Source organism: Panthera onca, chromosome B2 (assembly GCF_046562875.1).
Source record: "Panthera onca isolate mPanOnc1 chromosome B2, mPanOnc1 haplotype 2, whole genome shotgun sequence".
Classification (NCBI taxonomy): Eukaryota; Metazoa; Chordata; class Mammalia; order Carnivora; family Felidae; genus Panthera; species Panthera onca.
The window spans coordinates 20,960,388-20,986,750 of record NC_138343.1 but is presented as its reverse complement, the minus strand read 5'-3'; the positions used below and the strand labels follow the sequence as shown (position 1 = coordinate 20,986,750).

Below are 26,363 nucleotides of genomic sequence, written 5' to 3'. Positions count from 1 at the left end.
TTTGTTTTCTTAGAGATTTTGGGAGATAAACAGTGGTTAGGGTTAGGAAATGGATTACTCTATGGAATGGATTAATCTATGGAATGTGAAACTGAACTGAGGCAGCTCAATTGCCAGCAGGAGAGATTCACTTGAATGGAAAAAGGTGAATTAGATGAGGTAGAGTGAGAGCCAGGTGAGGGGTGGGGGCTGGGGCTGACCTGCTGAGAAGGGATGGGCAGCAGGTGCTCGACGGCTCCCCTGGTGATAAAGAGCACAAGTGAAGCCTGGTGAGGTCACTCCTCCTTCTCCTGTCACTGGGGTGGACTTGTGGACCTCTCTTGCCACTCCATTTTAATTTGACCAGGAACAAGTAGGTGGAGCCTAGGAAGTAGAGTTAGAGCAGGCTGCATTTCCAGGAGAGAGGTCTGTCTCCGTGGAGGAAATGATTTTTCCCAGATAAAGAAACCATCTGTGGAAAGAAATAAAGAGAAAGAGAGATGGGAAGGGAGGGAGGGAGGGAGGAAGGAGGGAAGGAAGGAAGGAAGGAAGGAAGAAGGATAAGAGAGGAAAAAAGGGCCCTCTTTTCTCCTACTCATAAGGAAGATTCACTCATTTATTTACCGTTTGTGTTAAATTAAAAAAAATATCCACTTTCCTCTTCTTCCAATAACTGCCATGTTTAATGACTGCTGACTTTGTTCCTGTCTCTGAGAACCATAATATACTCTTTTTCTCCTGCACTGGGTACCAAACAAGAATGGTGTTTAGGTGGAACTCCCTAAATTTTATTATCTAAAAATAGTAGAACATCCTGATTACTGAAAGTTTCATAAAATGTACAGAGAACCAGAGTGGTTTAGAGCTCAGAGTGGTTGCAGCAACTCTGCAAACAGAAGTCAATAGAGCCAGTGCTTCTGACAATCTGAGGGAAAATGATTTCCAATCTAGAATTCTGTACTCAAATTATCAGTCAAGTATGTGGTGGAATAAGGACACTTTCAGACACACGAGTTCTCAAAAAAAGGTATCTCCCATGCAGTTTTTCTCAGTAAGGTTGGTGGAAGGCAAGTGCCATCAAAATGAGGGAATAAACCAAGAGAATGAAAGACATAGGATCCAGAAAACAGAAGGTATAACCAACACACAGCAGGCAAAGGAAGGGTGACAGTGAAGGATCTCCCAGGTCAACTGTGGAGAAGCGGGTCTGAGAAGCAGTCAGCTCAGATTAGAGCAAGCCGTAAGATTCCAGGAAGGATTTTTTTTTTTTAATCACAAGCTAGTTTAACATCCATCACCACATATGGTTACAATAAAAAATGTTTTTCTTGTGATGGGAACTTATAAGACCTACTCTCTTTCAAATATGCAACACAGTACTATTAACTATAGTCACCATGTTGGGGCACCTGGGTGGTTCAGTCAGTTAAGTGTTTGACTCTTGATTTCAGCTCAGGTCAGGATCTCACAGTTCATGATGTCGAGCCATGCATCAGGCTCTGCTCTGGTAGTTTGGAGCCTGCTTGGGATTCTCTCTCTCTCCCTCTGCCTCTCCTCAGCTCTCTTTCTCTAAAAATAAATAAATAAATAAATAAACAAACAAACAAACATTTAAAAAACCCTATAGTCACCATGCTGTACATTATACCCGCATGACTTATTTTGTAACTGGAAGTTGTTTTTTTTTTTTAAATGCTTATTTATTTTGAGAATGAAAGAGAGAGAGAGAGAGAGCATAAGCAGGGGAAGGGCAGAGAGGAGAGAGAGAATCCCAAGCAGGCTCTGCACTGTCAGCACAGTGCAATGGGGGGCTTGAACTCACAAACCATGAGATCCTAAACCGAAACCCAAGAGTTAGACGCTTAACCAACTGAGCCACCCGGGTGCCCTTGTAACTGGAAGTTTGTCTTTTGACTTCCTTCTCTCGGTTCACCCATCTCCCACCACCACCCCCTCCCCCCCAACCAGGAAGGATTTCTTTAAGAAGATGAAATTAACAGAATACCTGTTGTGGATGTTTGTGTTGAGAAAATATTTCCTCAACTAGGGGAGAGTTTGGGAATAAATTAGTAATAACAGATAGTGAAGCAAAAATAAATAAATAAATAAATAAATAAATAAATAGCACAGTTATTAATTCTGGGAAGAGGGGAAGTTATAAAGGGAAGAGTAAGTTTATAATAATTTTACTACTTAAAAAACAACATAGTAGCATTATTTGTAATAGCCAAAAGGTAGAAGCAACCTAAATGTCCACTGACGGATGAATGGATAAACAAAATGTGGTCTATACATACAATAGAATATTATTTAGCCCTTAAAAAGCAGGGAATTCTGACCCAGGCTACAACGTGGTTGGACCTTGAAGACATCATTCTCAGTGAAATGAGCCAGACAAAAAATAACAAATATTGTATGATTCACTTATACGAGGAGTCTGGAATAGTCAAATTTATAGAGATAGAAAATAGAACAGATGGGCGCGCCTGGGTGGCTCAGTCGGTTGGGCGGCCGACTTCGGCTCAGGTCATGATCTCGCAGTCAGTGAGTTCGAGCCCCGCGTCGGGCTCTGTGCTGACGGCTCGGAGCCTGGAGCCTGTTTCAGATTCTGTGTCTCCCTCTCTCTGACCCTCCCCCGTTCATGCTCTGTCTCTCTCTGTCTCAAAAATAAATAAATGTTAAAAAAAATTAAAAAAAAAAAAAAAAAAGAAAATAGAACAGATGTTCCCAGGGGCTGGGTTAGGGGAGGGGATAAGGGTGTTAGTGTTTAATGGGTACAGAGTTTCTGCTCCAGATGATGAAAAATTCTAGCAATGGGTGGTGGTGGTTGCATACATTGTGAATATACTTAATCCCACTGAATTGTACATTCAAAAACGATTAAAACAGTAAATTTTAAATTATATTTATTTTATTACAATTAAAACATTTTTTAAAAAACCCTGTAAGGTGTTGTAGAAATAAATGAATTTATAATTTTTATTCTCACATTGATGAACACCAAATTTTTATGACTCAAGTATTGGGGAATCTCCCCTTCATTTTCAAAACTAGATATGGAAGCTACCATTTTCCTACAAAATTGCATACCTTTATTTTAAAAATCTATTATTAGAAATGTATACTCCAACAAGTAAGTGTTCTATGTAGCCACTTCCCATCAATAACCTCTACACCTTAAGATCAACTTCATATGTCTTTTCTAACATATACTTTTTAATGTAAACAATCTGACCACACTGTATATGTGGCTTAAAAATTGCCTTTTTAAAGAAATGAATCACTTTTTATGTAGAGTTTAAGAAACAAAACATATGAACACAGGGGAAGAGAAGGAAAAATAAAATAAAAACAGAGAGGGATGCAAACCATAACAGACTCTTAGACAAACTGAGGGTTGCTGGAGGGGAAGTGGGTGGCGGGATGGACTAAATGGGTGATGGATATAAGGAGGGCACTTGTTGGGATGAGCACTGGGTATTATATGGAAGTGATAAATCACTAAATTCTACTCTTGAAACCAATAATACACTGTATACTAACTAACTTCAATATAAATGAATAAACTGAAACAACCAAATTTGGGTGAATTCTCAAAAAAATGAATTTTAATTTTTTTAAATTTATTTATTCTTTTCAAATAGGCTCCACACCCAACATGGGGTTTGAACTCATGACCCTGAGATCAAGAGTCAAATGCTCTATGGACTAAGCCAACCAGGGCCCCCATCATTTTGTTTGTTTGTTTGTTTTACTTTACAATACATTTGCCTTCTTTCTACATTCCTGATTATATAAACACATTCATTTTCTTAACACTTATTTGTATTGATAACACTGGGATGAAAATGTTTTTCATATTAATATAAGTCCCTCTTACAAAAACAACTCCCTTTGTAGTTAAAAAGGTTTTAAAAAACCCTCCTTTTGTATATTACATATTTTCTCACGGCTGCAAAACCAACAGAAATATTGATTTTTTGTTTTAGGATGCAGTAATTCTGATTTTGAATCAGGAGGTTATTTTTCCCTTACTCAGTAAAGCAAAATAAAAGATTGTTTGGAGATGACAGGTGACATGTCTCCTCAGTACCTTGGTGGGAAAGGACTCCAGATGCTTTGCTTGATTCCACCTGAAGCCAAATTGTTAAGCAGTTAAAACTTCAGGGAGCTACCAGACAGGTTTAACAAGACTGGCAGAATGGCGCGTCGCTCTCCACACCCACCTTTGCAAGACAGAACTGCTTCGCAGGTTTGCTGAAACTGCTACAGATCTGTGCTCTCTTTCCCAAATGTGAAACATTTCTGTCTAACGTCAGCATGGTTTGCACGTTCCAGGTGAAACTTCTGTCAATCAGTAAAAAACACACAAATCAGATCCAGTTGAATTTGTTGTAATGGGCATTAATTGATGGCAGAAGAAACAATCCTGTGGGCTCTCCTCCTGATGTGCATGACTTTTTCTTGAATCCAAAGCTTGCTAAAGGGAAGGTTTCTCATTTGGAGATGCGTGTTCAGTTCACTAAATCCTGAGGAGCTCATTAAAGAAACCAGAAGTGGCCCAGTCTCTTAGAGCTTCCACAGCACCCATTTCCATGGATTACTCAAGGTTTCAGGAAACAAACCTCTGGTTTCTGAGGTCTGTAACCCTTATACTGAGGGCTACAGAAGGATTGCCAGAAGACCCTGCAAGGACTTGCTGGGCTATGACAGGGCAGGATTGTTGTCCTAAACATGTTTGATGTTGTTGTGACTGTCTTCCATGAAGCGATGGCTCACTGCTTCATTTCTGCCTCACCCTGTCTCATTTTCCATCCGCAGTGGATACTATTTGCCACTGATGTGAAAAATTCTAGAATGGGGAGGATCTCTCTCGTATAGGACGTTCCAGGATCTGCAGATAGCCACTTTAAAAGAACCTTTAAAAACAACAAAATGGTACGCACCTTTTAAAATAATGCTAATAAGACATTTTAGATGAGGCTGGGAATGTTCATGGTATAATGCTAAATTATTGCTGGAAACAAATTTATATAATCTGACATCAGGTAAGAAATTCAGTGGAAAAGAAAACTGGAAGGAAATCTACCAAAAATGCATAGTGTGATCGCTTCATCTGGGTGGTATAATTATAGACAAAATTTTCTTAGCTTCTCTGCATTCCCTTCTACCATTTGTGAGTTTTTGTTTGTTTTACACCAAACAAACATACTTTTACAATGATGGGGGGAAAACCCCAACTTTGGATTCATCCTTCTAAGCAAATATTTTACTTGATTTGCTAGCAAACTCTCAGGTCTAATCTAGATTTTGCCCCTCATAGGCTGGGAATTTGATAAGGAACGTAAATTCTTGTCACCTCAGTTTTTTTCTGGGTGCTGTGGAAGAATCTGCATAGAGTTTTTTCCCTGAGATCTGTAATCTTACCAAGTCTCTGACAAAATGAAACTATTTCAACCCTAGATCAGGAGAGTCTACTGAAGCTGAGAATTTTTCTCTCCAGCTACCGCTCTGTTTAGATGCTCACTTCTTGTGTCTTTGTGAATACTAGCACTTGGTTTATGTTTCATATTTTGTCTCCTGCTTTAGATATTTTAGATGTCAAGATAGTTAAAGATAGGAACTTACTCTTTAAATTCCCTTATGTGGATATTTCTCTTTGCAGCAGGGAAACAATATACATGCAATAAATCCTTCCTGATGATAAAATGATAATGGTTGCAGGAACTTGCTATTTTGCTTACGAATGTCTCTAATTTTGAAAGATGGTCACTTCAGAGATTAGGTGACATTTCCTTTCCATTACACTCTACCCAAAGTTAGATATCAGATCATCTATGGCTTTGTTTCTATCCTGATTTTACGTTGTTTGTATATGAATCTCTAATTTCACTTTTTCTAAATGATGAAAGCTGTATTAAAAAAAAGAAAAACAACTAGGGGTGCCTAGGTGGCTCAGTCGGCTGGCATCCGACTTCAGCTCAGGTCATGATCTCACAGTCAGTGAGTTTGAATCCTGCATTGGCTCTGTGCTGACAGCTCAGCGTCTGGAACCTGCTTCGGATTCTGTATTTCCCTCTCTCTCTGCGACTCCCCCGCTTGCGCTCTGTCTCTCTCTGTCTCTCAAAAATGAATAAATGTTAAAAAAAAAAAAAACTAAAACTAAACAAAAATATGCACTGTGATTTAAAGACACCAGGAAAAACAATCACCTCACCTATGCTATAAGAACAGGACTAAAAATAATGAACACGTTCTTTTGGTGTGACTTCTGTAGAGCAGGCTGATTACTTTTACTGAATTTCCAGACATCCTATATGTCTAGTGTAGGAGGATAACAATCAACAGGATAGTTTGTTGGGTTTAAACTGATAACAAATCACTGCTCAGAAATAATATGCTTTCATGTCTGATTGTACAGGAATTTTGACATAGTGGAAAGGGCATGAGGCCAGAAACAGACAGAATTCTAATATTTTATTTATTAAATCACTCAGGAAACTGTCTTAACCTCTCCAGGACTATTTTTTTTTCATTAAAATGTGTGTTTTGGGGGCGCCTGGGTGGCTCAGTTGGTGAAGCGCCCAACTTAAGCTCAGGTCATGATTTCATGGTCTGTGAGTTCAAGCCCCACATCAGGCTCTGTGCTGACAGCTCAGAGCCTGGAGCCTGCTTTGGATTCTGTGTCTCCCTCCCCTGCTCACACTCTGTGTCTCTCCCTCAAAAAGAAACATTAAAAAAACTAAAAACAAAAGAAAATAAAATGTGGATTTTAGTTTATATGGCACTTTCGTTGGGGAAATCTTTCTGGGGCCAGAGCATCAGAAGGCATGGGGCAGGTCCCATGGGTGGATACTGGGTTCCACCAAGCTATGACTAGTCTGGCACTATCATGATCTATTTCGATTGCTGGCTGTTCTCATAGGGTTTCTTTTATAAAGAGAGTTCCAAGGCTCTAAAAGTTTTGAGAAGAATAGGTATAAAAATTCTTTAAGGCAGCTTTTGTTTCAGAAATTCTCTATGGAACATAAATTTTGAATTCCTCCTGTAAAGGCTAAGTAGCTAGTCACAATTTTCTTCATGTGGCTATAAGCACATTGTATATTGATGTGACATTTGCTGATAACTGGCTTTACCAGCAATAATCTGCATCCTGGTTTTATATTTATAGAAGTCTGAGTAAGTATTCCAGTCCCAACATGACAGATTGACGATTCCTAACAATCATGGCAAGCTTAAAAAATTACTTTGAGAGCATATTGAAAAGGCTAACTTAATTGGCACGTGTATTATATTTATTGACTGTGTGGCTTACCTACTAAAAATTAATGTGAGTTATTGTTTAGGTTGGTGGGTCAGAAGTCACTTGGCCAAGGGTAGGGTGGCCTCTAGGTGGTCCATAGCTGTGCTCACCATCATTCATACCCTTAACCTCAAGATGCCCTACCTTGCAACTTGGGCTCTTAATGAAAAAGAGGATCAGGCAGGACAGGACGGATGAATCCCCAGTATCCATGCTATCCAATTAGAGGCAGTCAAAAAACATACTCTTAAAACCTAAATGATAGGGGCACGTTGGTGGCTCAGTCTGTTAAGCGTCTGACTCTTGGTTTCGGCTCAGGTCATGATCTCATGGTTTCATGAGTTCGAGCCCCGTGTTGGGCTCTGTGCTGACAGTGAGGAGCCTGCTTGAGATTCTCTGTCTCCCCTTCTCTTTGTCCCTCCCCCACTCACGCTATCTCTGTCTTCTCAAAATAAATAAATAAACAAACTTTAAAAAAAAAAAGGATAGTACCATTTATTAGATATCACCTGTGTGAAAACCCAAACAAGTGGCATCAACAACAAAATCTTTTCACTACAGTGGCAGAAAATGGATTTGAGATGTTTTTCTCAGCTTTTAAAATTTTTTAAAAAGTTAACCACCTTCTCCTGGTAAAAACGGAAAACCACTACAAACAGAAACACCTTCGTGTTCCTGAAGGACATTTGAACCAAGGATAATAAAAGTAGAATGGGGCTAATGTATATGTTTTGCCAACGTTTTCCTATTTCTGAAATGAAATTTATATGCTTTATCAAATTGCTTTCTGCAATGAGTAGTTTCAACTTGAAGAAGGAGAGATCAATCTTATTTTGGGGATATTGAGAACCCAGATTTAATTATTTGTGGAGGATTCTAATTTATTCATACAAATGGAAGAGTAAGAAAGAAAAGGCAAAGGTATATGCAATTACCAAGAATTAAATTATCTGCTATTTTAATAGGCATTTTACTGGCATTACAGTTCCAATCCTAGCTTCTGTGGTTATCATTTGTTAAAATACTGTTCCCCTGGCAGGCAGAATAGCCATTTTAACTCATGGGTTGTAAATCTTCTCTGTGGCCAAGGGATATCATTTAACCAACATAGAGATATGAGAGTTCCCATGGGATTTTGAGCAAGTAAATGATCCCTCCTAATCTCATTGAAATCAAGGTGCTCTGTTTAGTTTCAAAAATATGCTCAAGATATGACTGATGCCTCTTACCTAACCACAAGGTCATCTCTAAGGGCAGCCCGAGAGAAAGTTACATGTCAGTGATCTGTCTCTAACAGTACAAGGGGAGGTATCTACAAGTGGCAGGGAAAAAAATAGCTGACCTTAGTCAGGTCAGCTCGTGAGGACTTTGCCAGATTTTGGATTGGGACCTTTTAGAACTTGGTGGTACCTTCTGCTGTGCTCCCACAGTTCTATAAACATACCTTTGTAATAACATATGTAACATATTGCAGTGATTTATTTTTCCTATTACAGATGTGATATCCCACAGAACAGGAACCCTGCCTTACTCACCTTCATGTGATCAGTGCTGAGCTTATTGTGTAGCACATAGTAGATGCTTAATTGTTTTTAAAATTAATGAATGTTAAATGTCTCCCAAAGGGAGTTTTATTGATTCATGGGGGATTAAAGACAAAAACACTAAAGGTTAAAATTTCACAGCTAGCAAAGAGCTTTTGGTTTCATGGGTGATACCTTAGCTTTATACAATATTTCTATTTTCAAGAATGTTCACATATTATAAAGTTGGCAGGGTATGTATTATTGTTTCCCTCCTGCACGTGAAGAAATTGAGCTCTTGCCCAAGTAAATTGTGGCACAAAGATCAGAACTATGGTCTTCTGATCCCCAACTTCACCGTGGAGCCTTCCATGAGATGAGCCAATTTGGACAACTAATGTGTGTACATCTGGATTCCATCTCTCATGTCAATCTTCTATTTCATCCTTTTCTCTTCCTTTATCATCCTTAGAGAAAGATAAATGGAAGCCATTGTCTTCCCAAACCTGGAATGTTTGGTTAGCTGGAAGCTATTTGCCTTCCTGGGAATACCTAAAGGAGTTCAGGAAGTCAGAAGATAGGCTGCGAAGTAATGGCAGCCAGAGGTGTGTAATTGGTGGATTGTACTTTTCACCTCTTCTCCTGTTTTGTAAACAGATTGAACAGGGCTGTGAGTCTGGGTGGCCGTTGGGTCTTTGTGTAGCTGGTGAGTTAGGTGGAGCTTTGGTCGTCACTGGGATGTGGTTCACAGATGTGTCTTGTTTTTAAGGAGAATTCTGTGCAATTGCATGACCTTCTTATTACACATTATTAGAATAAAGGAATCCCTGAATCTTTTTAATTCAAGTTTTACTGTATATTTAATGGCAGTGATTGTGCCTTATTCATCTTTGTATTTTCCAAAGTCTAACACTGGCCCTCCCATATAATAGGTTATATAATTATTTGCTGAACAAATGAGATGCATAGGGGCAAAGCATCCTAAAGCAAATTATGTGCATTATGCCGTGGCATCCCAAATGGCTTTTCTCCGCTCCAACCAATGGATATTATGAGCTATTTGTGCTGATACTAACATCCAGCCATTGAATATTCAATTTTCAGAGGAAATACCGTTCCTGCCTGTACATCAGTGTTCGTGTGATCACCTGAATTTAAACTTTATCACATTCACATTTACTAAAAAAAGTGGAAAGTGACACAATGATGGAAATTACTGAGTGTGCTAACAGTGGTAAGCTTTTATCTCATTGTGCTTAAGCTGGTCAACTCAACTCTGTGGTGGATTGTGAAGAAAAAGAACAGGGCAATTCATTTGTTAAAGATTTGTGCCTAGGGGCACTTAGTCGGTTGGGCGACCCACAGACTTCAGTTCAGGTCATGATCTCGCGCTCTGTGAGTTCAAGCCCCACGTGCGGCTCTGTGCTGACAGCTCAGAGCCTGGAGCCTGCTTCGGATTCTGTGTCTCCCTCTCTCTCTGCCCCTCCCCCACTCACACTCGGTCTCTTTCTATCTCAAAAGTAAATAAACGTTAAGAAAAATTAAAAAAATTTTGCGCCTAAAAAGTGAGCTGTAATTAGGGGTGCTATAATATGGGAATATATATATATAAAACTAGGGGAACTACAATATGAGAAAACTCCTCGGCTGCCGTCACAACTTACAAATGTAGCTCCATTTTTGTTTTCAGTTCTAAACATTTCAGTATATTGTATAAGAAGTTAAGTTAACGGATGTTGCTAGGGAAGATGACAAATATTTATTATCAGGACCTTTAAATGGTGTTTATTAAAGAGTAATTTTAACAGTTTTCCAAATTGTAAAAACAGCTCTTTGTGTATAGTGTGCCTGAGCCTGTACCTCAATCACGGTCACAGAGACTGCAGTGTGGTTTACCCCTGGCCACTAACTGGGAGGGGCCCCGGAGTAAGTAAGTTGCTGGAATGTTCTGGCTCAGAGTTACTCGTCTGTACCAAGTGGATGATGTCTGTCCAGGGCTCTTCGCTGCTTTCATTTAGACTAAAGTCCCAGGAATGCCTCCGCCACTGACTTGTGGCAAAAGTTGACTTTCGCAAGGGATGGGTCTTGAGAGAAGGTGCTCGGGGGCGCGAGATAAGCATTCCCAAGGCTCTTTCACAAAATCTGAAAAGTGAGTCTAAAGGTGGAAGTCCTTTGCAATTTCTTGTTCCAAATGACCATCAACAGGCAAAATAAAATAAACTACAACTTAGATTTTCCCATTACTTCGTAGAAAGTGGGTAGTGTTTTCTTCTCTATCTTCATAGCAAGGAAATGCATTACTAATGGTGAAAACTTCTCCAGAAAGTGATGGCTCCGTGTAAAAATCGTTTTACACGTCGGAAATCGAACTTCCGAGACAATTTTTCTGGATTACTGGAATACAAAAATTCATAAAAACTCCCCGAACAAAAATTTCATCATCTAAGCATGCTCTTTTCAATTATGTTTCTATTCAAAGCTTGGCTGGCACGGTTTCAAGGGATTGGCAAAAGTAAATGTTTAATAAGTAACAGTCCAATCGAATGGCCCTCATTTTTCGGCTTACTTCCGCCCGGGGACCGAGGAAATCCTGAAAAGCAGGGGCCGCGCTTTCCCGGCGGTTGCAGCCGAAGCGCTGAGCGAGCGGCCCCCGCCAGCGCAAGTCCTCCCCTCGGTGGCCGCGCCCGGGGCGCTCGGGTCTCGGGGACCCCGCCCCTGCTCGCGTTCCTCGGGCCTCGGAGGCGCAGGGCGGAGCCGCGGGCCGGCGGGCACAGGTGGGGAGGGGCAGCCCGAGCGCGTCGGTGACACCCGCGGGGGGCGGGGAGGCGCAGCGGGCTCACCCCGCCCTGGGAAGAAACCGGCCAGGTGTGGCCTCGGTGCCGGGTGCCAGCGGGGAGGAGACTCGCGCCCCCACCGACCAACACCAACACCCAACCGCGACCCAGCTCCTCTGAGCCCTCGCCGCCCTCCGAGCCACAGCTCTTCTTCCCGCGCCTGGTCCCTGCCCGTCGTCGTCCTCGCGCCCGACCTCCGCCCGCCGCGCCGCGCTCGCAGCGGCCGGGACGGCCCTGGTGGCGAGGAGCGTCCCCGCGACCCTTCTGCGCCCACCCCAGTTCCCGGCTTGGGGCCTCTCTTTTGAACCCCTCCACCTTCTCCGAGCCGGCCCGCCCTCGCTTATGCCTCGGCGCTGAGCGGCTCTCTGAGTGCTCGCCAACATGAGCTGCAACGGAGGCTCCCACCCGCGGATCAACACGTTGGGTCGCATGACCCGCGCCGAGTCCGGCCCGGACCTGCGCTACGAGGTGACCTGCGGTGGCGGCGGGGGCGGCGGTGGCGGCGGCGGGGGCACCAGCAGGATGTACTACTCCCGGCGCTGCACGGTCACCGACCAGAACTCGGACGGCTACTGGTGGGTACCGGCCGTCGGGCAAGCACCGGGAGCCTGGGACCGGGGGGGTGGGGGGGGTCTCCATACTCTCCTTGCCGAACCCCAGCATGTTAGGAAAGGGAGGCACCGAGCCCTCCCTCCTCTGACCGACGAGAAAAGCCAGGTCCAGAAAAAGGAAAGCCGTTTTGCTCGAGTTCATGAAAGCATTGCTTGTTCGCGCCGGGGCAGAGCCAGGTGTCCTGCCGCCCTGTGCGCTGCGCACAGCCGGGTGGGTGTGTGTGCGAGCGGGGAGCGGAGCGGCTCCTTCCCTGCAAACGGGTTCTCGGTCCCGCCCTTCTCCCTTCCTGCCAGCCGGGGCTGGAGGCTGGCCAGCGAGGCGTGCAGGAGGACGCCGCAGGCCGGCCGGGCCGTGGGGGTCTCTGCCTTCCGGACTGCCCCCTGCGCCGCCGGGTCCGGCTGGCATCCCTTTTGTCCCCGCCGGCAGGTGGGAGGTCGGGCGGGCGGGGCCGCAACGACAAAACCCAATCTCTCCAACTGTAACCAAAAGTAGAATAGTAAAGCAGCGGGGGCTCCGGCTAGCCAGGGTCGGATTCGGGGCTCCTCGGGCTCCAGTGGCTTACTCCAAATTCCTGGTCACCCCGAGACCACCCCAGCTCGGGCGCCAGGGCTGCTGCGCCAGCCAAGGGCTTTTGTGTAGAGGCCGTGCGTCCGGCCGCGCGGGGTCTGGTCCCGAGAAGGCCCCGCCTGGGCCTCCCCTGCTACCCAATGGAGCTTCCCCGCAGGGGCAGCGGGCCGGCCCCAGGTCCCAGCTCACCCGGGACGCTCCGGTCGCCCTGGCCCCGCTGCGCCGCAGTCCCAGCCGGCGAGCGTACCTGTGGCCCCGCGCCTGCGCCCTTTGTCTCCTCCTTTTAAAACTCGGAGGAACGACCTCGGTGTATTGCTAGCAGAGTGCGGGCGCAGGGTTGGCTTTTGGAGCCGGCGAGCGGGAGCCGGGACCTGTGGCGCGGAGGGCGCCGCTTCTCACAGCGCGAGCCCGCGACGCTGGGAGCCTGTCCTGGTCAGGGGGCCCAGTCGGGGGCCCTGCGGGATGGGGGCAGGGTCTTCTCAGAAACATCGCGGAAACTGATCGCGGGGGTCATTTGGGAGGGTGGGGGAAGATCATGAGGCTGCATTGACTTGGTCCCTAGAGCTGGACTTGGGATGCCCACGGCAGCCGTGAGAATTTCGCGGTCCGCGCCCTCCCCCCGCCCCCTGCAAGCCCTTCCCCAGCAGGGCTTTTGGGAAACAGGCCGGCGTTCCAGAAGATTATTTACCCTGCCTTGTGGCCTTAGGCTGGGGAGGAGCAACCTGAATACACTCCAGGGGGTTTTTGTTTTACCAGCAGTTTTGAAGGCAGGACCAGTCGAGTTGCGACCTGTTTTCTGCTTCGATTTATTTATATATTTATTTTCCCCGAGCATCTTGACATTTTGTTTTCTCTTTTTAGAGTTAGCGAAGACTTGTCTTAGCCTTGGCGCTCTTGTTTTCTGAACAAAATGCGCCTGGGGATTTCCAGGAAAAATGTGCCAAGTAGTAGGAAGAATGGGGAGAAAATTTTACTAGTTATCACTTTGATTTTTAACCTTGTTTTAAAACTTGGCCAAGCATTTAAATCCGAAACTCCACTTTCCCCTCTCAGTCTTCCTGTATTTGGGAAGGACGTTCTTTTCATCTACCCATTTAAATCCAAGTCAGAATTTTGCAAGGATTCTTGAGCAGCAGTGTTTTCTGGCATTTTACGAACCAAGTGTTTTATTTTCATTTTATATTTTTAAAAAATATGAACCTGTTAGAGTCCTTATATTTTAAATTGACAATAAATATTACTGTTAATTGACCATTTCACTCCCTTGGCTCCTTGTAGAAGTAAATTTGTAATGCATTACTATATTGGTTAATGAACTGCATAAAGATACATGATTTATAAGGATTCTTTGTGGAAACACTACATTTTGAGGGGGCTCAATGTTTTCTCATAGCATTATTTTCCAACCTAAGCGCTGTTTATAAACATGTCAAGTTTTAAGTCTCTCTGAGAAGGGGAAACAGACTGGAGTTTAGAATTACTTACTTTTGGGGAGGGGTGTTTTTCTGCACCTTGAGGTGGATCTGCTAGGGCAGCGGGGTGTCTTGCTTGGAGGCCTGAGTCATTGTGGGGCCATTCTTCCGTGATCCAGTGATGGAGATTCTCCGCCTGGCTCCCCGGCTAGTGGTGCCGCTAACCCTTGCTGGATTCAAGAATTAGCACACGACAACATTGCCTGCAACTGCTGACTTCTGCATTTAAAAAAATAATGGCGACTGACTTAGGAGACTTGAGGCTTTCACGCACACAGTTTCGTGTGGTCCTTTTTTTTAATGGTTTTATGCCCAGGGATTTGTTGTCCCCCGGCACGTACTTTCTAGAAGTAGGATGCCATGTATGACCCTGACTGCCCTCTGCCAAATGAAGAAGGATTAAGAATTTAATAAGTGCTTTCTGACCGAAAGTTGTTCTAAATGAAGTTTTTTGTTTGTTTTTAAAGCCCCAAAACCTGTATGAAACTACTGGTTGAATTTAAACTTGTTTCTTTAAAACACTGCCACTTTATTGGCAGAATTAGATTGCTGATTTTTTAAACAATCCGTGTTTGTATTTAACCTTCCCCTAAATAAACTAATTTGAGTGTGTAAGGAGCCTAAGACTTATTTTTCTTTTTAAAATGACTTTAAAACACTGTCCTGTGTCTGTGCTTTGCATTGATAACACTTGTCAGTTCTTAAGACAGTATTTTATTTCATTTGTGGTTCTCCTTCTTCAGTGCCCACCCACCTTTTGTGTTTTCTTTATTTTAGGCTGACTGGAATCACAACTACTTTAACTGTTTTTTGCTCTACTTGATAAAGTTTGGTAAATGTTACGTGCTTGATGATGTAAGATATATTTCTGAAAATTTAAACTGGATTTTCTTATAGGATGTTACATTAACATTGCTTTCAATGAAAGCCAACTTACTGTCGCCTTGTTCCTACAGTTAAAAGAAATGATAAATCTGTAGTGAAATTTGGTAGCAAAATTCAGTTTGGTAGACAAAGCCCCACAGTTAGATCTCTCACTGATCAAAGTGTGGATATTGTAGGAGGATTAAAAGCCAAATACAGTCATTAAGCTTCAGAACTATGTGGTTATAAAGTTAATGCTTACTTCTCTCCAGAACTCGTGATTTCCAAACCAAAATACATGTGATCTATATTTTAATATTTGATATATATTTTAAAGTTTGTTTTAAACTAAGTGTCTTCCTTAGCAGGAGATAAAGAGGTCCATTTGCATTGAATTTTAGAGTTGGAGAGAGGGCCGAGGTGTATAAAGCCTCACTCTTCCACTTTAGAGAGAAGTCGAGTAAGACTTGCCCTAAATCCCAGAGTCCGCTCCTGGCTAAGTTGGCATGAGAATCCAAGGCTTCTCACCTTTGCCCTCCTGTCATTCTGTGCCTTTAGACCATGTGTACCTTGGGTATTAGACTAGACAGTCCTGTACCTAAACAATGAAAGAGTCTCAATTCCAGTCATTCATTCATTCATTCATTCAGTCAGTCATTCAGTGAATACTGAACATCTGCTGTGTATTAGGTGTCAAGGAGTGTCAAAGGTGAAAATACAAAGACTTCTTTTTTTTTTATTTTTTTTAAATTTATTTTTGACAGAGAGACCGAGCATGAGTGGGGGAGGGGCAGAGAGAGAGAGGGGGACACAGAATCCGAAGCAGGCTCCAGGCCCTGAGCTGTCAACACAGAGCCCGATGCGGGGTTCCAACTCACGGACTTCGAGATCATGACCTGAGCCAAAGTCGGACGCTCAACTGACTGAGCCACCCAGGCACCCCCAAAGACTTCTTAAAAGGAACATAGCTTTTTAAAGAAAAATAAGTACTATAATACAAAAGGATAGTAGAAGGTGTAAATGACCGAGAGGCTCATACTGTACTGGAGGTACTAGTGAGATTTTATAAAGAAAGTTGTGCTGAATTAGACGTTGAACTGTTTCAGCTGATAAAGATGGGTGGGCAGAGAGAGCATTCCAGGGGAAGGAAAGTCTGGGAGGTGAAAAAAGCAGCAGGTCTGCTTTTTGAGCAAGTGGGAAGCAGGAAGACTCAGAAGAAGGGTAGGTTGTGGCCAGAGCCTGGGAGACGTTGACTCGGTGGTGGGGAATGTGGATACAATGTAGCGGGGAGCCATGGCAGGTTTTCTTCGAAGCCAGTGATGGTCTCCTACGTTGAAGGAACAGGGACATAAGACTGTCCTCGCGAGCTGTAGCACTGTTTCTGTGGTAGCAGTGAGCAGGGTGGAGAGGTGATGAAAGCCTGACTGAGGGTGGGGGCCTGGCCTCAGGATAGGAAAGTAGATGTGGTGGGTGGAGTGGCAGCTTCGGCTGAGAACTGGATGTGAGAGGCCGGGGAGAGCCTGAGAAAACAGGCCTGGAGTCGGGTGACTCACAGAATGGATCTTCTAAATATTTTTCTGGGAAGCGATTGCAAAGCACGATTCAGTTTAGCTCAATCTATGACTGATAACAAACACTTCCATGGTTATTATCTTTGAGTAAGTTACATATTTTATAAAAATATCAGATGAGTGGTTAATAATAGCTACCATCACCTGGCAAACACCTACAGTGTGCCAGGTGTATTATATATGTTTTCTTAAGCCTCCTGACAAACTTCCCATTTTACAGATACAAAACCGAGGTTAAAGTAGTTAATGATTTGGCCTGCGTCACACAACTGGTTAGTGGTTGAGCTGCACTTGAATCCAGTATACTACAATGGATCAAGAAAAGATCAAATCCTAGTTATTAGAATTCATCTTTTGGGGGCGCCTGGGTGGCTCAGTCGGTTGAGCTTCCGACTTCGGCTCAGGTCATGATCTCACGGTCTGTGAGTTCGAGCCCCGCATCAGGCTCTGTACTCACAGCTCAGAGCCTGGAGCCTGCTTCAGATTCTGTGTCTCCCCCTCTCTCTCTCTGACCCTCCCCCGTTCATGCTCTGTCTCTCTCTTTCTCAAAAATAAATAAACATTAAAAAAAAAAAATTCATCTTTTGTCCTGGTAAACTCTTCTACCTAAACCGAGTGTTTGCTTCTTTTTAATCTGTTGCACTCCTGTGAAATATTTATTTCATAACCAATGTATTATTTTGTTAATACTCCAGTAGGGTTTCCATCTGCCAAGGAAAAAACACAGCATGATGCTGTATTAAGCCAACTCATGTTGGTCAGACCTACAAAGCAGCTTTCAACAGCAGTTAATTTTTTTCTCTAAATATGGGCATAATTTCATTGTTGTTCAGGTGATTGAAATGTCTTGGGGAAGAAAAAAAACTGCTGATGCCCCTGATGCCTCAGTGCTGACTGCTTAGGGTGGAGCAAAGGAGGGCTTGGGTGTGACCTGGGGAGTCTAACTCAACCCTCAGCCAACCTGTCTTTCCAGATGAGGAGGTTCTAGAAGGAGTGCTTCAGTCTGGAGGCCCAGGTGCTTAGGGCACTGCCCCACCCTTTGCTTTTCTTTCTCCCTCCTGCACTTGGTGGGAAATGGTCAGGTGTGGTTCTGATGTTGAAGGCACCGCCCCACAGACCCTAAGACTCAGCGAGCCACTCCTTTGAGGCAACATCCTGTAAAATGTTAGTGCCGCCCAGCAATTTACATCTTACCACCAACAGCTTGGACTGGTCCGGTCCAGAACCTGCAAGGACCTCATGGATGTGAAATCTACATTTCGTGAAAATGATGACGCTTTTGCAAATAGGTCTAAGTTCTTGCTTGGAATTACATTTTTAAAAAACATTTTATTTACTTTTGAAAGTTTATTTATTTATTTTTTTAGTAATATCTGCCCCCAACATGCAGCTCAGACTCGGGATCCCAATGTCAAGAGTCGCATGCTTTTCCAACTGAGCCAGCGAGGTGCCCCTGCAACTAAATTTTTTACATGCAAACATAACATCCCTGACTTCATCTGGCACCTGAAAAAAATTAAAAAGGAGCTGACTTCTTGATGGATAAGCAGATAACCTGTCAAAGATTTTTTTTAGGCTTCAGAATGAATGTAAGTTTTCTCATAGGGGAATAATTCAAAATACAAATCCTTATTGTGGTATTGAGTTTGTAAGGACCAAATATTGATAAGTCATTTCTGCTTCATGAAGGATAAGAGGACATCTTTTTCTGAATTTTCTCATCTCTTTAGGAAATTTCTTTCACGTTGTTAAAATGTATCACTTTCTTTGAATCCTCTCAAGGTGTTATTTTCACGTCTTTTTTTTTTTTTAATGTTTATTTATTTATTTTGAGAAAGAGAGCAGGGGAGGGGCAGAGAGAGAGAATTTCAAGCATGCCCTGCCATGTCAGTGTAGAGCCCCACATGGGGTTCGATCCCACGAATTGTGAGATCATGACCCGAGCTGAAATCAAGAGTCGGACGCTTCACCTACTGAGCCACCCAGGTGCCCCTTTTAGGTCTTGTAATAACCTCTGAAATGCCTCATATTTACTGCCTAATCCATTTCTTCTTTTTCTTTCTTTCTTTCTTTCTTTCTTTCTTTCTTTCTTTCTTTTTCTTTCTTTCTTCCCACCTCACCCCGGTTTGATGCAAAACATCTTTGGGAAAAGTTCAAAATTATGCATTGAGACAGAGACGCAAAATGAAAAATAAAACAAATCTGAGAAGCCTAGCCTAGCAAGCAGCAGCAGTGAGGATTGAATTTCTTCTGGGCTTTGTGGGCCTTTACTGGCTCCTCTGAGTGTCTTGTCAACCCCAGGAGGTGGGTGTGTTCCTACATGTTGCAGACGCAGAAACTCCAGGCACTGGGAGTCCAAGTCATTTATTTGCTCAAAGTCCCAGGCTGTACAAGTGGAAGTAGCTGAGCAGAGAGCGGAATCTGTCTCCCCGACCTCGGAAGTGTTTATATGAAGTTAATGGTATGTGATTCGTTTGCCCCGTGATGCTCCAATCCACGGAAAACCGTGTGAAGATAATGAACATGGAAAGGATGTGAACTTTTATTAGAGACTGCTTCCAAAGCTCATGGGTGGGGACAAAAGGAAGGCTCAGAGGAGGCCCCTTTCTAAAATTTATAGAAGAAAACTCTCTTTGTACATTGTTGGGGTGGGAATGGGGGTAGGGGGCAGAATAGATGCGCCACCTGACTTGGCTTTGGAAATCTGGGTAATGAGCGAGTGGTAGTATCCTCAGATCAGCCTTTTTATTTACCTTCGTTTTGCTTCTCCTTTACTAAACCAAACAAATACACATTAAGTACCTTCCTTTGTGCAAAACTGTGTTGTTAGGTGCGTGTGTGAGTCAAGGATGACTAAGATGTGAGACTTTGCTCGACAGGAGTAGGACGGACAGGTGTGTAAATAACTAGTGCAGAATGAGGGCAGAGGTGTGAACCTGAGAGCCTAGTGAAGAGGCAGCAGTTTGGTCTGTAAGTTCTGAAGGACTTTGAGCTTGTTCAGTGACATTTCGACTGATACGTACTGTGTTTAGTGTGTCTTGGAGGTAGGATATTGCCCTGAAATGAAGAAGTAAAGATGTTTTCCTTTTTCAAACGTCACCTTCCCCCCCCCCCCTTTTTACTTAAGATCCTCTAAAGAAACTCAGAATAGTTTACGTGAAAATGCTTTGAAAATTAGAAAGAGCTGGGGCTCCTGGGTGGCTTAGTCGGTTAAACGGCTGACTTCGGCTCAGGTCATGATCTTGCGGTCCGTGAGTTCGAGCACTGCGTCGGGCTCTGTGCTGACAGCTCAGAGCCTAGAACCTGTTTCAGATTCTGTGTCTTCCTCTCTCTCTGCCCCTTTCTCACTCCTGCTCTGTGTCTCTCTCTCTCTCTCTCAAAATTAAATAAACATTAAAAAATTTGTTTAAAATTAGAAAGAGCTAAGCAAATAGGCTTTAAGATCCATATTAATGCATTACATAATTATAATTTCCAACAAATATTTATTGAGCTTTTCTAAAGCCATTATTCTGTGAACCTGAATACAAAGAGACATAAGGACCCTGTGTTGATGGACTGAACAAAAGAAAGGCAAGAGATAAACATGGTGGTAGAGCTAGACAGAGAGGGAGAGAGAGAGAGGAAGGAAGAAAAGAAAGAATCCAACAGGAGAGAAAGTGTATACACAAAAGCAATACAGAATTAGTTGGCACGGACCACGTGTGCAATGAGCAGTACTGATTATTATAAAATGACTTTGAAAATCAGAAAGAGTAAATATTAAATTTTTTTCTTTTACTTTGTAATGCTGCATGCACTCAAAATACTTGTCTTGTGTTTTTTGCTTATATTCTCGGCAATAGGCATTAAACTTAATGTCTCAATACAGCTAGTGTTGAAGTCTTATTTTTAAAGAAAAGAATGTTATTTGGCAGTAGGAAAATAAAACATGAAAAGCTCTCTAATATTGTTCACATAATCATGTGGTCTGTCTTTAAAATTTGGATTAAGATCCAGAATGGGTTTTCCTTTTAGCCATTGATGAAGGGAACTTTATGTAAACAGTTAGAACCATTACTTGTTTAAACAAGTTTTAGAATAAATTTTTTTTTTGATGTTTGTTCAGGCAGGTTCTTTATAGTATGAACCACTTGCCTTTGTATGTTTGAAGGTAAAACAGAATTTCTGAGAAGTTAAAAACTTCGAAGGACAAATGTTATTTTTTCAAGGACAGTAATTAATTTTAGTTTAGAAGTCAGTATTTTTGATTGATTTGACCCAAGTAAGTTTTGTCTTCTTGTGGGCTTTTTTAAAACATTTTTTTTTTTTTACATGACATCTTTCATCTCCCATGAATTTAAAAATTGAACTTTGAGCTTTGTTAGTTCAATTCCCAACATGGTTTAAAATCGCTGCACCCCAACATCTATACATAGCAGTATTGACAATTTTTTTTGAGGCCAGGGATTTTTAAAATCTCTATATGCTTGCTAAATAAGTACTTTTACTTAAAAATTATTTCTTCATCTGTGGTAGAATTTTGCATTTTTCCAGTCACCCTGTGAACTGAAGAGGAAACTTCATTCCCTACCATTAGAAGAGACTTTTGTATTATGATCAGTAGGAGTGAGTTTGGTGGTTTCATAAAACAGTTACAGAGGAGTGAGCTAAAGAAATCTTAGATATCCTATCTAGCCTAACAGATGAGAAAACTGAGGTCCAGAAATTTCTGATGTAAAAAAAAAAAGTTCTGAAATTGTGATGTGGTAAATTAAAAATATGACTTGACTTAAAAAGTTTTGAGTGGCACACAGCTGTAACAAAAAGGCACCTGCTCCCTGAGCAAGCTCTCAGGGAGCAATATTCACTCTTTTCTGATTTTCTCCTGGCTGTCATGCTGACGGATCCTGTACAGTGTTGAGCGTCTGGTGGCGGACTGACTTGATGAGTCACAGTCCATTCGCCTGCACTTTCTCCCTGATTGAAGTACAGCCATTTCTACGTGGAGTCTTCCTAGGGCCGCAGACAAGCAAATGGAACGTGAAAGTGGATTCTCTTTTCCCCGGTCACTAAACCTCAGTCAGCCTGAGCCTCCCTGCCCCTGATTTTGCTGGACTCACCTATTAGAAAAGCCTACACCTGGCTCCCTCTCTCACCTAGCTCTGTGCCCAAAGGGTGTTCCTGGTCACACTGCTGAAGTGGGATTTTTGCAGATGAGAGACAAGATGGGTAGATTTCGCTTTGAGAATCAGAGGAAGTCTTGGGGCGCGTGGGTGGCTCAGTCGGTTGAGCAGTTGAGCGTCTGACTCTATTTCCGCTCAGGTCACGATCTCATAGTTCATGAGATCAAGCCCCGAGTCCAGCTGCACGATGAGGGTGGAGCCTGCTTGAGATTCTCTCTCTCCCTCTGTCTCTGCCCCTCCCTGTGACATGCGTACATGCGTGTGTGCGTGCGTGCTCTCGCTCTCGCTCTCTCTCTCTCTCAGTAAATAAACTTAAAAAAAAGGAACCAGATGAAGTCTTGAAAAGTCGTAAGTTGAAATTTGGTTAATTAGGTCATATTTTCCTATGGACATATAGCAAGATGGAAAATTCTTCATTATGTTTTTCTAACACTTAGCTTTCCCTTTTTTTTCTTTTTGACCCTTAAAAAGATTCAATTTTTGTACATTTCTCTTTCCTGTACAGTGGTTAATCTATTCGCCTAATTGCCAAGCAACACATGGGGGTTTTAGTGGATGTCTAAGGCATGCATGGTGAACATAGGCAAGTCCTTTAGTGAAGCATGAAGATTTTTTTCAGAATTATTAGCAACATACGGAGTTACCTGTTTTTTTGATTAAGTTCAGATCTTTGTAGGGGAAATGTCTTCTAAAAGTAGGAGGGAACAAAAAACATGCAGAAAGTCCATGTATTTAAAAAAAATTTTTTTTAATGTTTATTTATTTTTGAAAGAGACAGAGACAGAATGTGAGTGGGGGAGGGGCAGAGAGAGAGAGGGAGCCACGGAATCCGAAGCAGGCTCCAGGCTCCGAGCTGTCAGCACAGAGCCTGATGCGGGGCTCGAACTCAGACGCGAGCTGAAGTTGATAGCTCAACCGACTGAGCCACCCAGGCGCCCCAAAAGTCCGTGTATTTTTAAGCCAACATCGAATTCCCTCACCTCCCTTTTTGCTGCATACAGTTCATTCCTATGTCATGGAACTACTCTAATAGTTGGTTTAAAAGCAGCTGGTGAGTTTTCTGTTTTGTCATCAAGTGAATTTAGTGTCATCACCTCACTCTTAAAAAGACTCGTATGTACACTTTGGTCCATTCATCCACAGCTGAGTTTGGCCTCCCTGCCTCTTTTTTTTTTTTTTTTTATACATTTTTATTTTCGGATAATTTTAGATTTATAGAAAAGTTGCAGATCCACTAGAGAGTTTTCATATGCGCTTCACTCAGTTTCTCCTATCAGCCTCTGTCTTGCAGCTCAGTTTGTGATACTTTTTACAATAGCCCATGCTATTAAATCATTTGAGGAACCCTGACTTTGCATTGCACTAATAGATAGCCCTTTCGTTTATATACCGGGGACTGGCTTGCTTTGTGGGAATCACTCTCTGGACCAGATTGCTGGAAGCAGTCACGAAACGTTTCAGAACAAAGGCACTCTCATCACCTTTCAATAAAGAAAATAAATATAATTACACAGGACCTTCCTAAATTCCTTATCCATCCTCGGGTTCTAAATGAGGTTTCTGTATTTCCTAATTTTTTCCTTTGTCTCTTGAATTTCTTTCATGTGATTCTTAAGTCCATTGGAATTTTGCACAAGTTTTGACAACTGATGCAGTCCTGTTTACATCTCAGCGATATGAGAAGTGTGCCAGGTTTCCTGTATAATTCTGAGTGGAAGAAAGAGAAGGCTGTGCTCATGGGGGGTGAGGGGCGGGGTGTGTGGGTTTTGGTAGGTGGGCAGTTCAGGCAGCATTGTGCCTGGGCCTGCCTGGAGAAGCCGTGTCATCATCCGGGAGTGGTTCCCAGGGAGAGCTTCCTCACCCACGTACATCAGCTAGTGCTGGCTTGTTGAGAAGCCTTCCTTGGAGAGAGGGACCGAAATAGGTGGCAGAGAAAGTCAGTTGCTTCCCCAACGTGAAAAGACGCAGAATCAGGTGCTGTGGGAGAAGTTTCTTGCGATCTCATCCCATCTACCCATGGGGTAGCCTGTGTTTTACAAATCCCTCCTTTTTTTCAAAGTGACATTCTTTCTTTACAGCACACACAGACACACCCAACCCCCACATGCAGGCACATATACACATAAGAGAAAGTCCAGTGCGTCCAACAGGCATCAGTTTTATCTGCAGGTGTAGACCAGTCCTGGCTGAAGCCCTGGTGGCTCTGAAGCCCTGTGAGGAACTCAGGAGGCCTTTTCCCAAACATTCAGCAATAATTTAATATGCTTTAAATCTCTTTCCACTAAGGCTTAGGAGGCTATGCTGTAGCATAATGAATGTATCTTGGCAAATTAAAAAATAATACTTTTATTCTATGTTGCTCTTTTTATGTATATCTGAAGCACATTATAGTCTCGTAATCTCTTTCTTTAAAATATAGAACATCTACAGGGGTGCCTGGGTGGCTCAGTCAGTTAAGTGTACAACTCTTGGTTTCTACTCAGGTCATGACCTCATGGTTCATGGGTCGAGCCCCATGTGGGGCTCCGCCCTGAGCGTGGAGCGTGCTTGGGATTCTCTCTCTCCCTGCTTGTGCTCTCTCTCTCTCTCAAAATAAATAAATAAACTTTAAAAAATATGGAATATCTACAACACCACCTTTTAAAAAAATTTTTTAATATTTATTTTTGAGAGAGAGAGAGAGAGAGAGAGACAGAGCACAAGTGGGGGAGGAACAGAGAGAGAGGGACACAGAATCTGAAGCAGGCTCCAGGCTCTGAGCTGTCAGTACAGAGCCCGACATGGGGTTCGAACTCATGAACTGCAAGATAGTGACCTGAGCTGAAGTCAGACGCTTCACCTGGGTGGTGCCCCCCGCCTTTTTTGTTTGTTTGTTTAAGGTTTCTGCCATGCATCTGCCAGGGAAATGTTTCATGTGAGATGTGCATTTGGGTGATTATCATTGTAGAGAAAAATATTCCGTAGGGTCATCTTGAAAGGAAAAGCAGCTTGTTTTTGCATTCAAGATGTTTAAATTTCCCGTTGCTTTCCTGACACATATTTCTTTGTCAATATTTTTTGTAGAATAAACTCTTCTCACACCTCCTACTGTTTTCCTCAGCCAGACTTGACTGTGAAACTTTCCTGTTCTGGGTCTGATCCCTTGAGGTCTTCCCTTGGAGGGCCTTGCATGGATAATCCGCATTATCAGTTATTATGGGATGAAGCAGGAAAGGTGATGGATAAGCTGCTGGAAATGTGTTTTTATAACTCAAGGGGATATTTCTGGGTTGGATCTTAGACCTGGGGGTGGGGAGGAAGCTTGCTGTGAAGGACATTATTGGGCTAATTAGTAAAATTGGAAAAAGTTCTATAGATTACAAAATAATGTTCAATTTTGAATGTCTTGATTTTGGTAACTGTACTGTGGTTATATAATTGAATGTTTATTCTTAGGAAACATGCTGAAATATTTTGGGGTAAAGAGTTTATGAATATTTTTAAATGCTTCAGACAAATGTATATAAGTTTTTTTCTTAATGTTTGTTTTTAATTTTTATTAATGTTTATTTGTGAGAGAGAGAGTGAGAGCGAGAGGGAGAGGGGCAGACAGAGGGAGACACAGAATCCGAAGCAGGCTCCAGGCTCCGAGCTGTCTGCACAGAGCCCGATGTGGGGCTCAAACTCATAAACTGAGAGATCATGACCTGAGCCGAAGTCAGATGCTCAAGCGACTGAGCCACCCAGGCGTCCCCAGACAAATGTGTATATACGGCAATAAATACACCTGCAGAGAGGGGAAGAGCGATAAAACAAACATGCAAAACGTTAACAATGAGGGAATCTGCACAAAAGGTCTACAGGCGTGTTTTTGTTTCATTTTTGCAGCTTTTCTGAAAGTTTGAGATTATTTCGAAATGGGGAAAAAAATAAATTTCACATCTGCTTTCTTTGTGTTTGCTTTGTCAGTCAAACCGGGACGATGTCCAGGCACCAGAACCAGAACACCATCCAAGAGCTTCTGCAGAACTGCTCGGATTGTTTGATGCGGGCCGAGCTGATTGTACAGCCGGTGAGCTTTCTTGTTCTTCGAGAATGCCATCCACCTCTACCTTTGTCCCCGTTAGCTTAGACTTCTTGTCCTGATCTGTGCATCCTTATTCACTGATGTCCTGCATACTTAGAGTTTAGAGATTATCTTTTTCAAAACAGACTAGAGAGGGAGGTGTATCTTCTTCATCTATTTGTTGGTTTAACAATGGCCATCAGTTTCCAACAAATGTTTACGGATTGCCACCCTTTTGGAATTGCAACAACCTGTCATTTATTTATTATTTTGATGATTTTTGTCATGCTTTCTCTTCCTAGAAATGCAACCTGACATGTTTATGTCACTGGATTGTGACGTACGCCATCAATGTAATAAGTTTTTTTTTTTGGTCAGGAAATATTACTGTATTGTGAGAACAATTCTATTTGAGAAAAGAAAAAGAA

The 26,363-nt window shown here is 42.8% G+C and overlaps 1 protein-coding gene across 2 annotated transcripts in view; it reads left to right on the top strand.

Annotated features, from left to right (window-relative positions):
* The first annotated feature begins 11,404 nt into the window (after positions 1–11,404).
* Positions 11,405–26,363, top strand: part of DSP (desmoplakin) — a 47,921-nt gene continuing 32,962 nt past the window's right edge. The window contains exons 1-2 of one of the 2 annotated variants that reach the window (XM_078446665.2): positions 11,405–12,214; positions 25,839–25,941. In XM_078446665.2, the coding sequence (XP_078302791.1) occupies positions 12,021–12,214; positions 25,839–25,941 (297 nt within the window). In that variant the 5' untranslated portion in view covers positions 11,405–12,020. The remainder of the gene's footprint in view (positions 12,215–25,838; positions 25,942–26,363) is intronic. The other variant, XM_078446666.2, reaches the window with a different exon arrangement.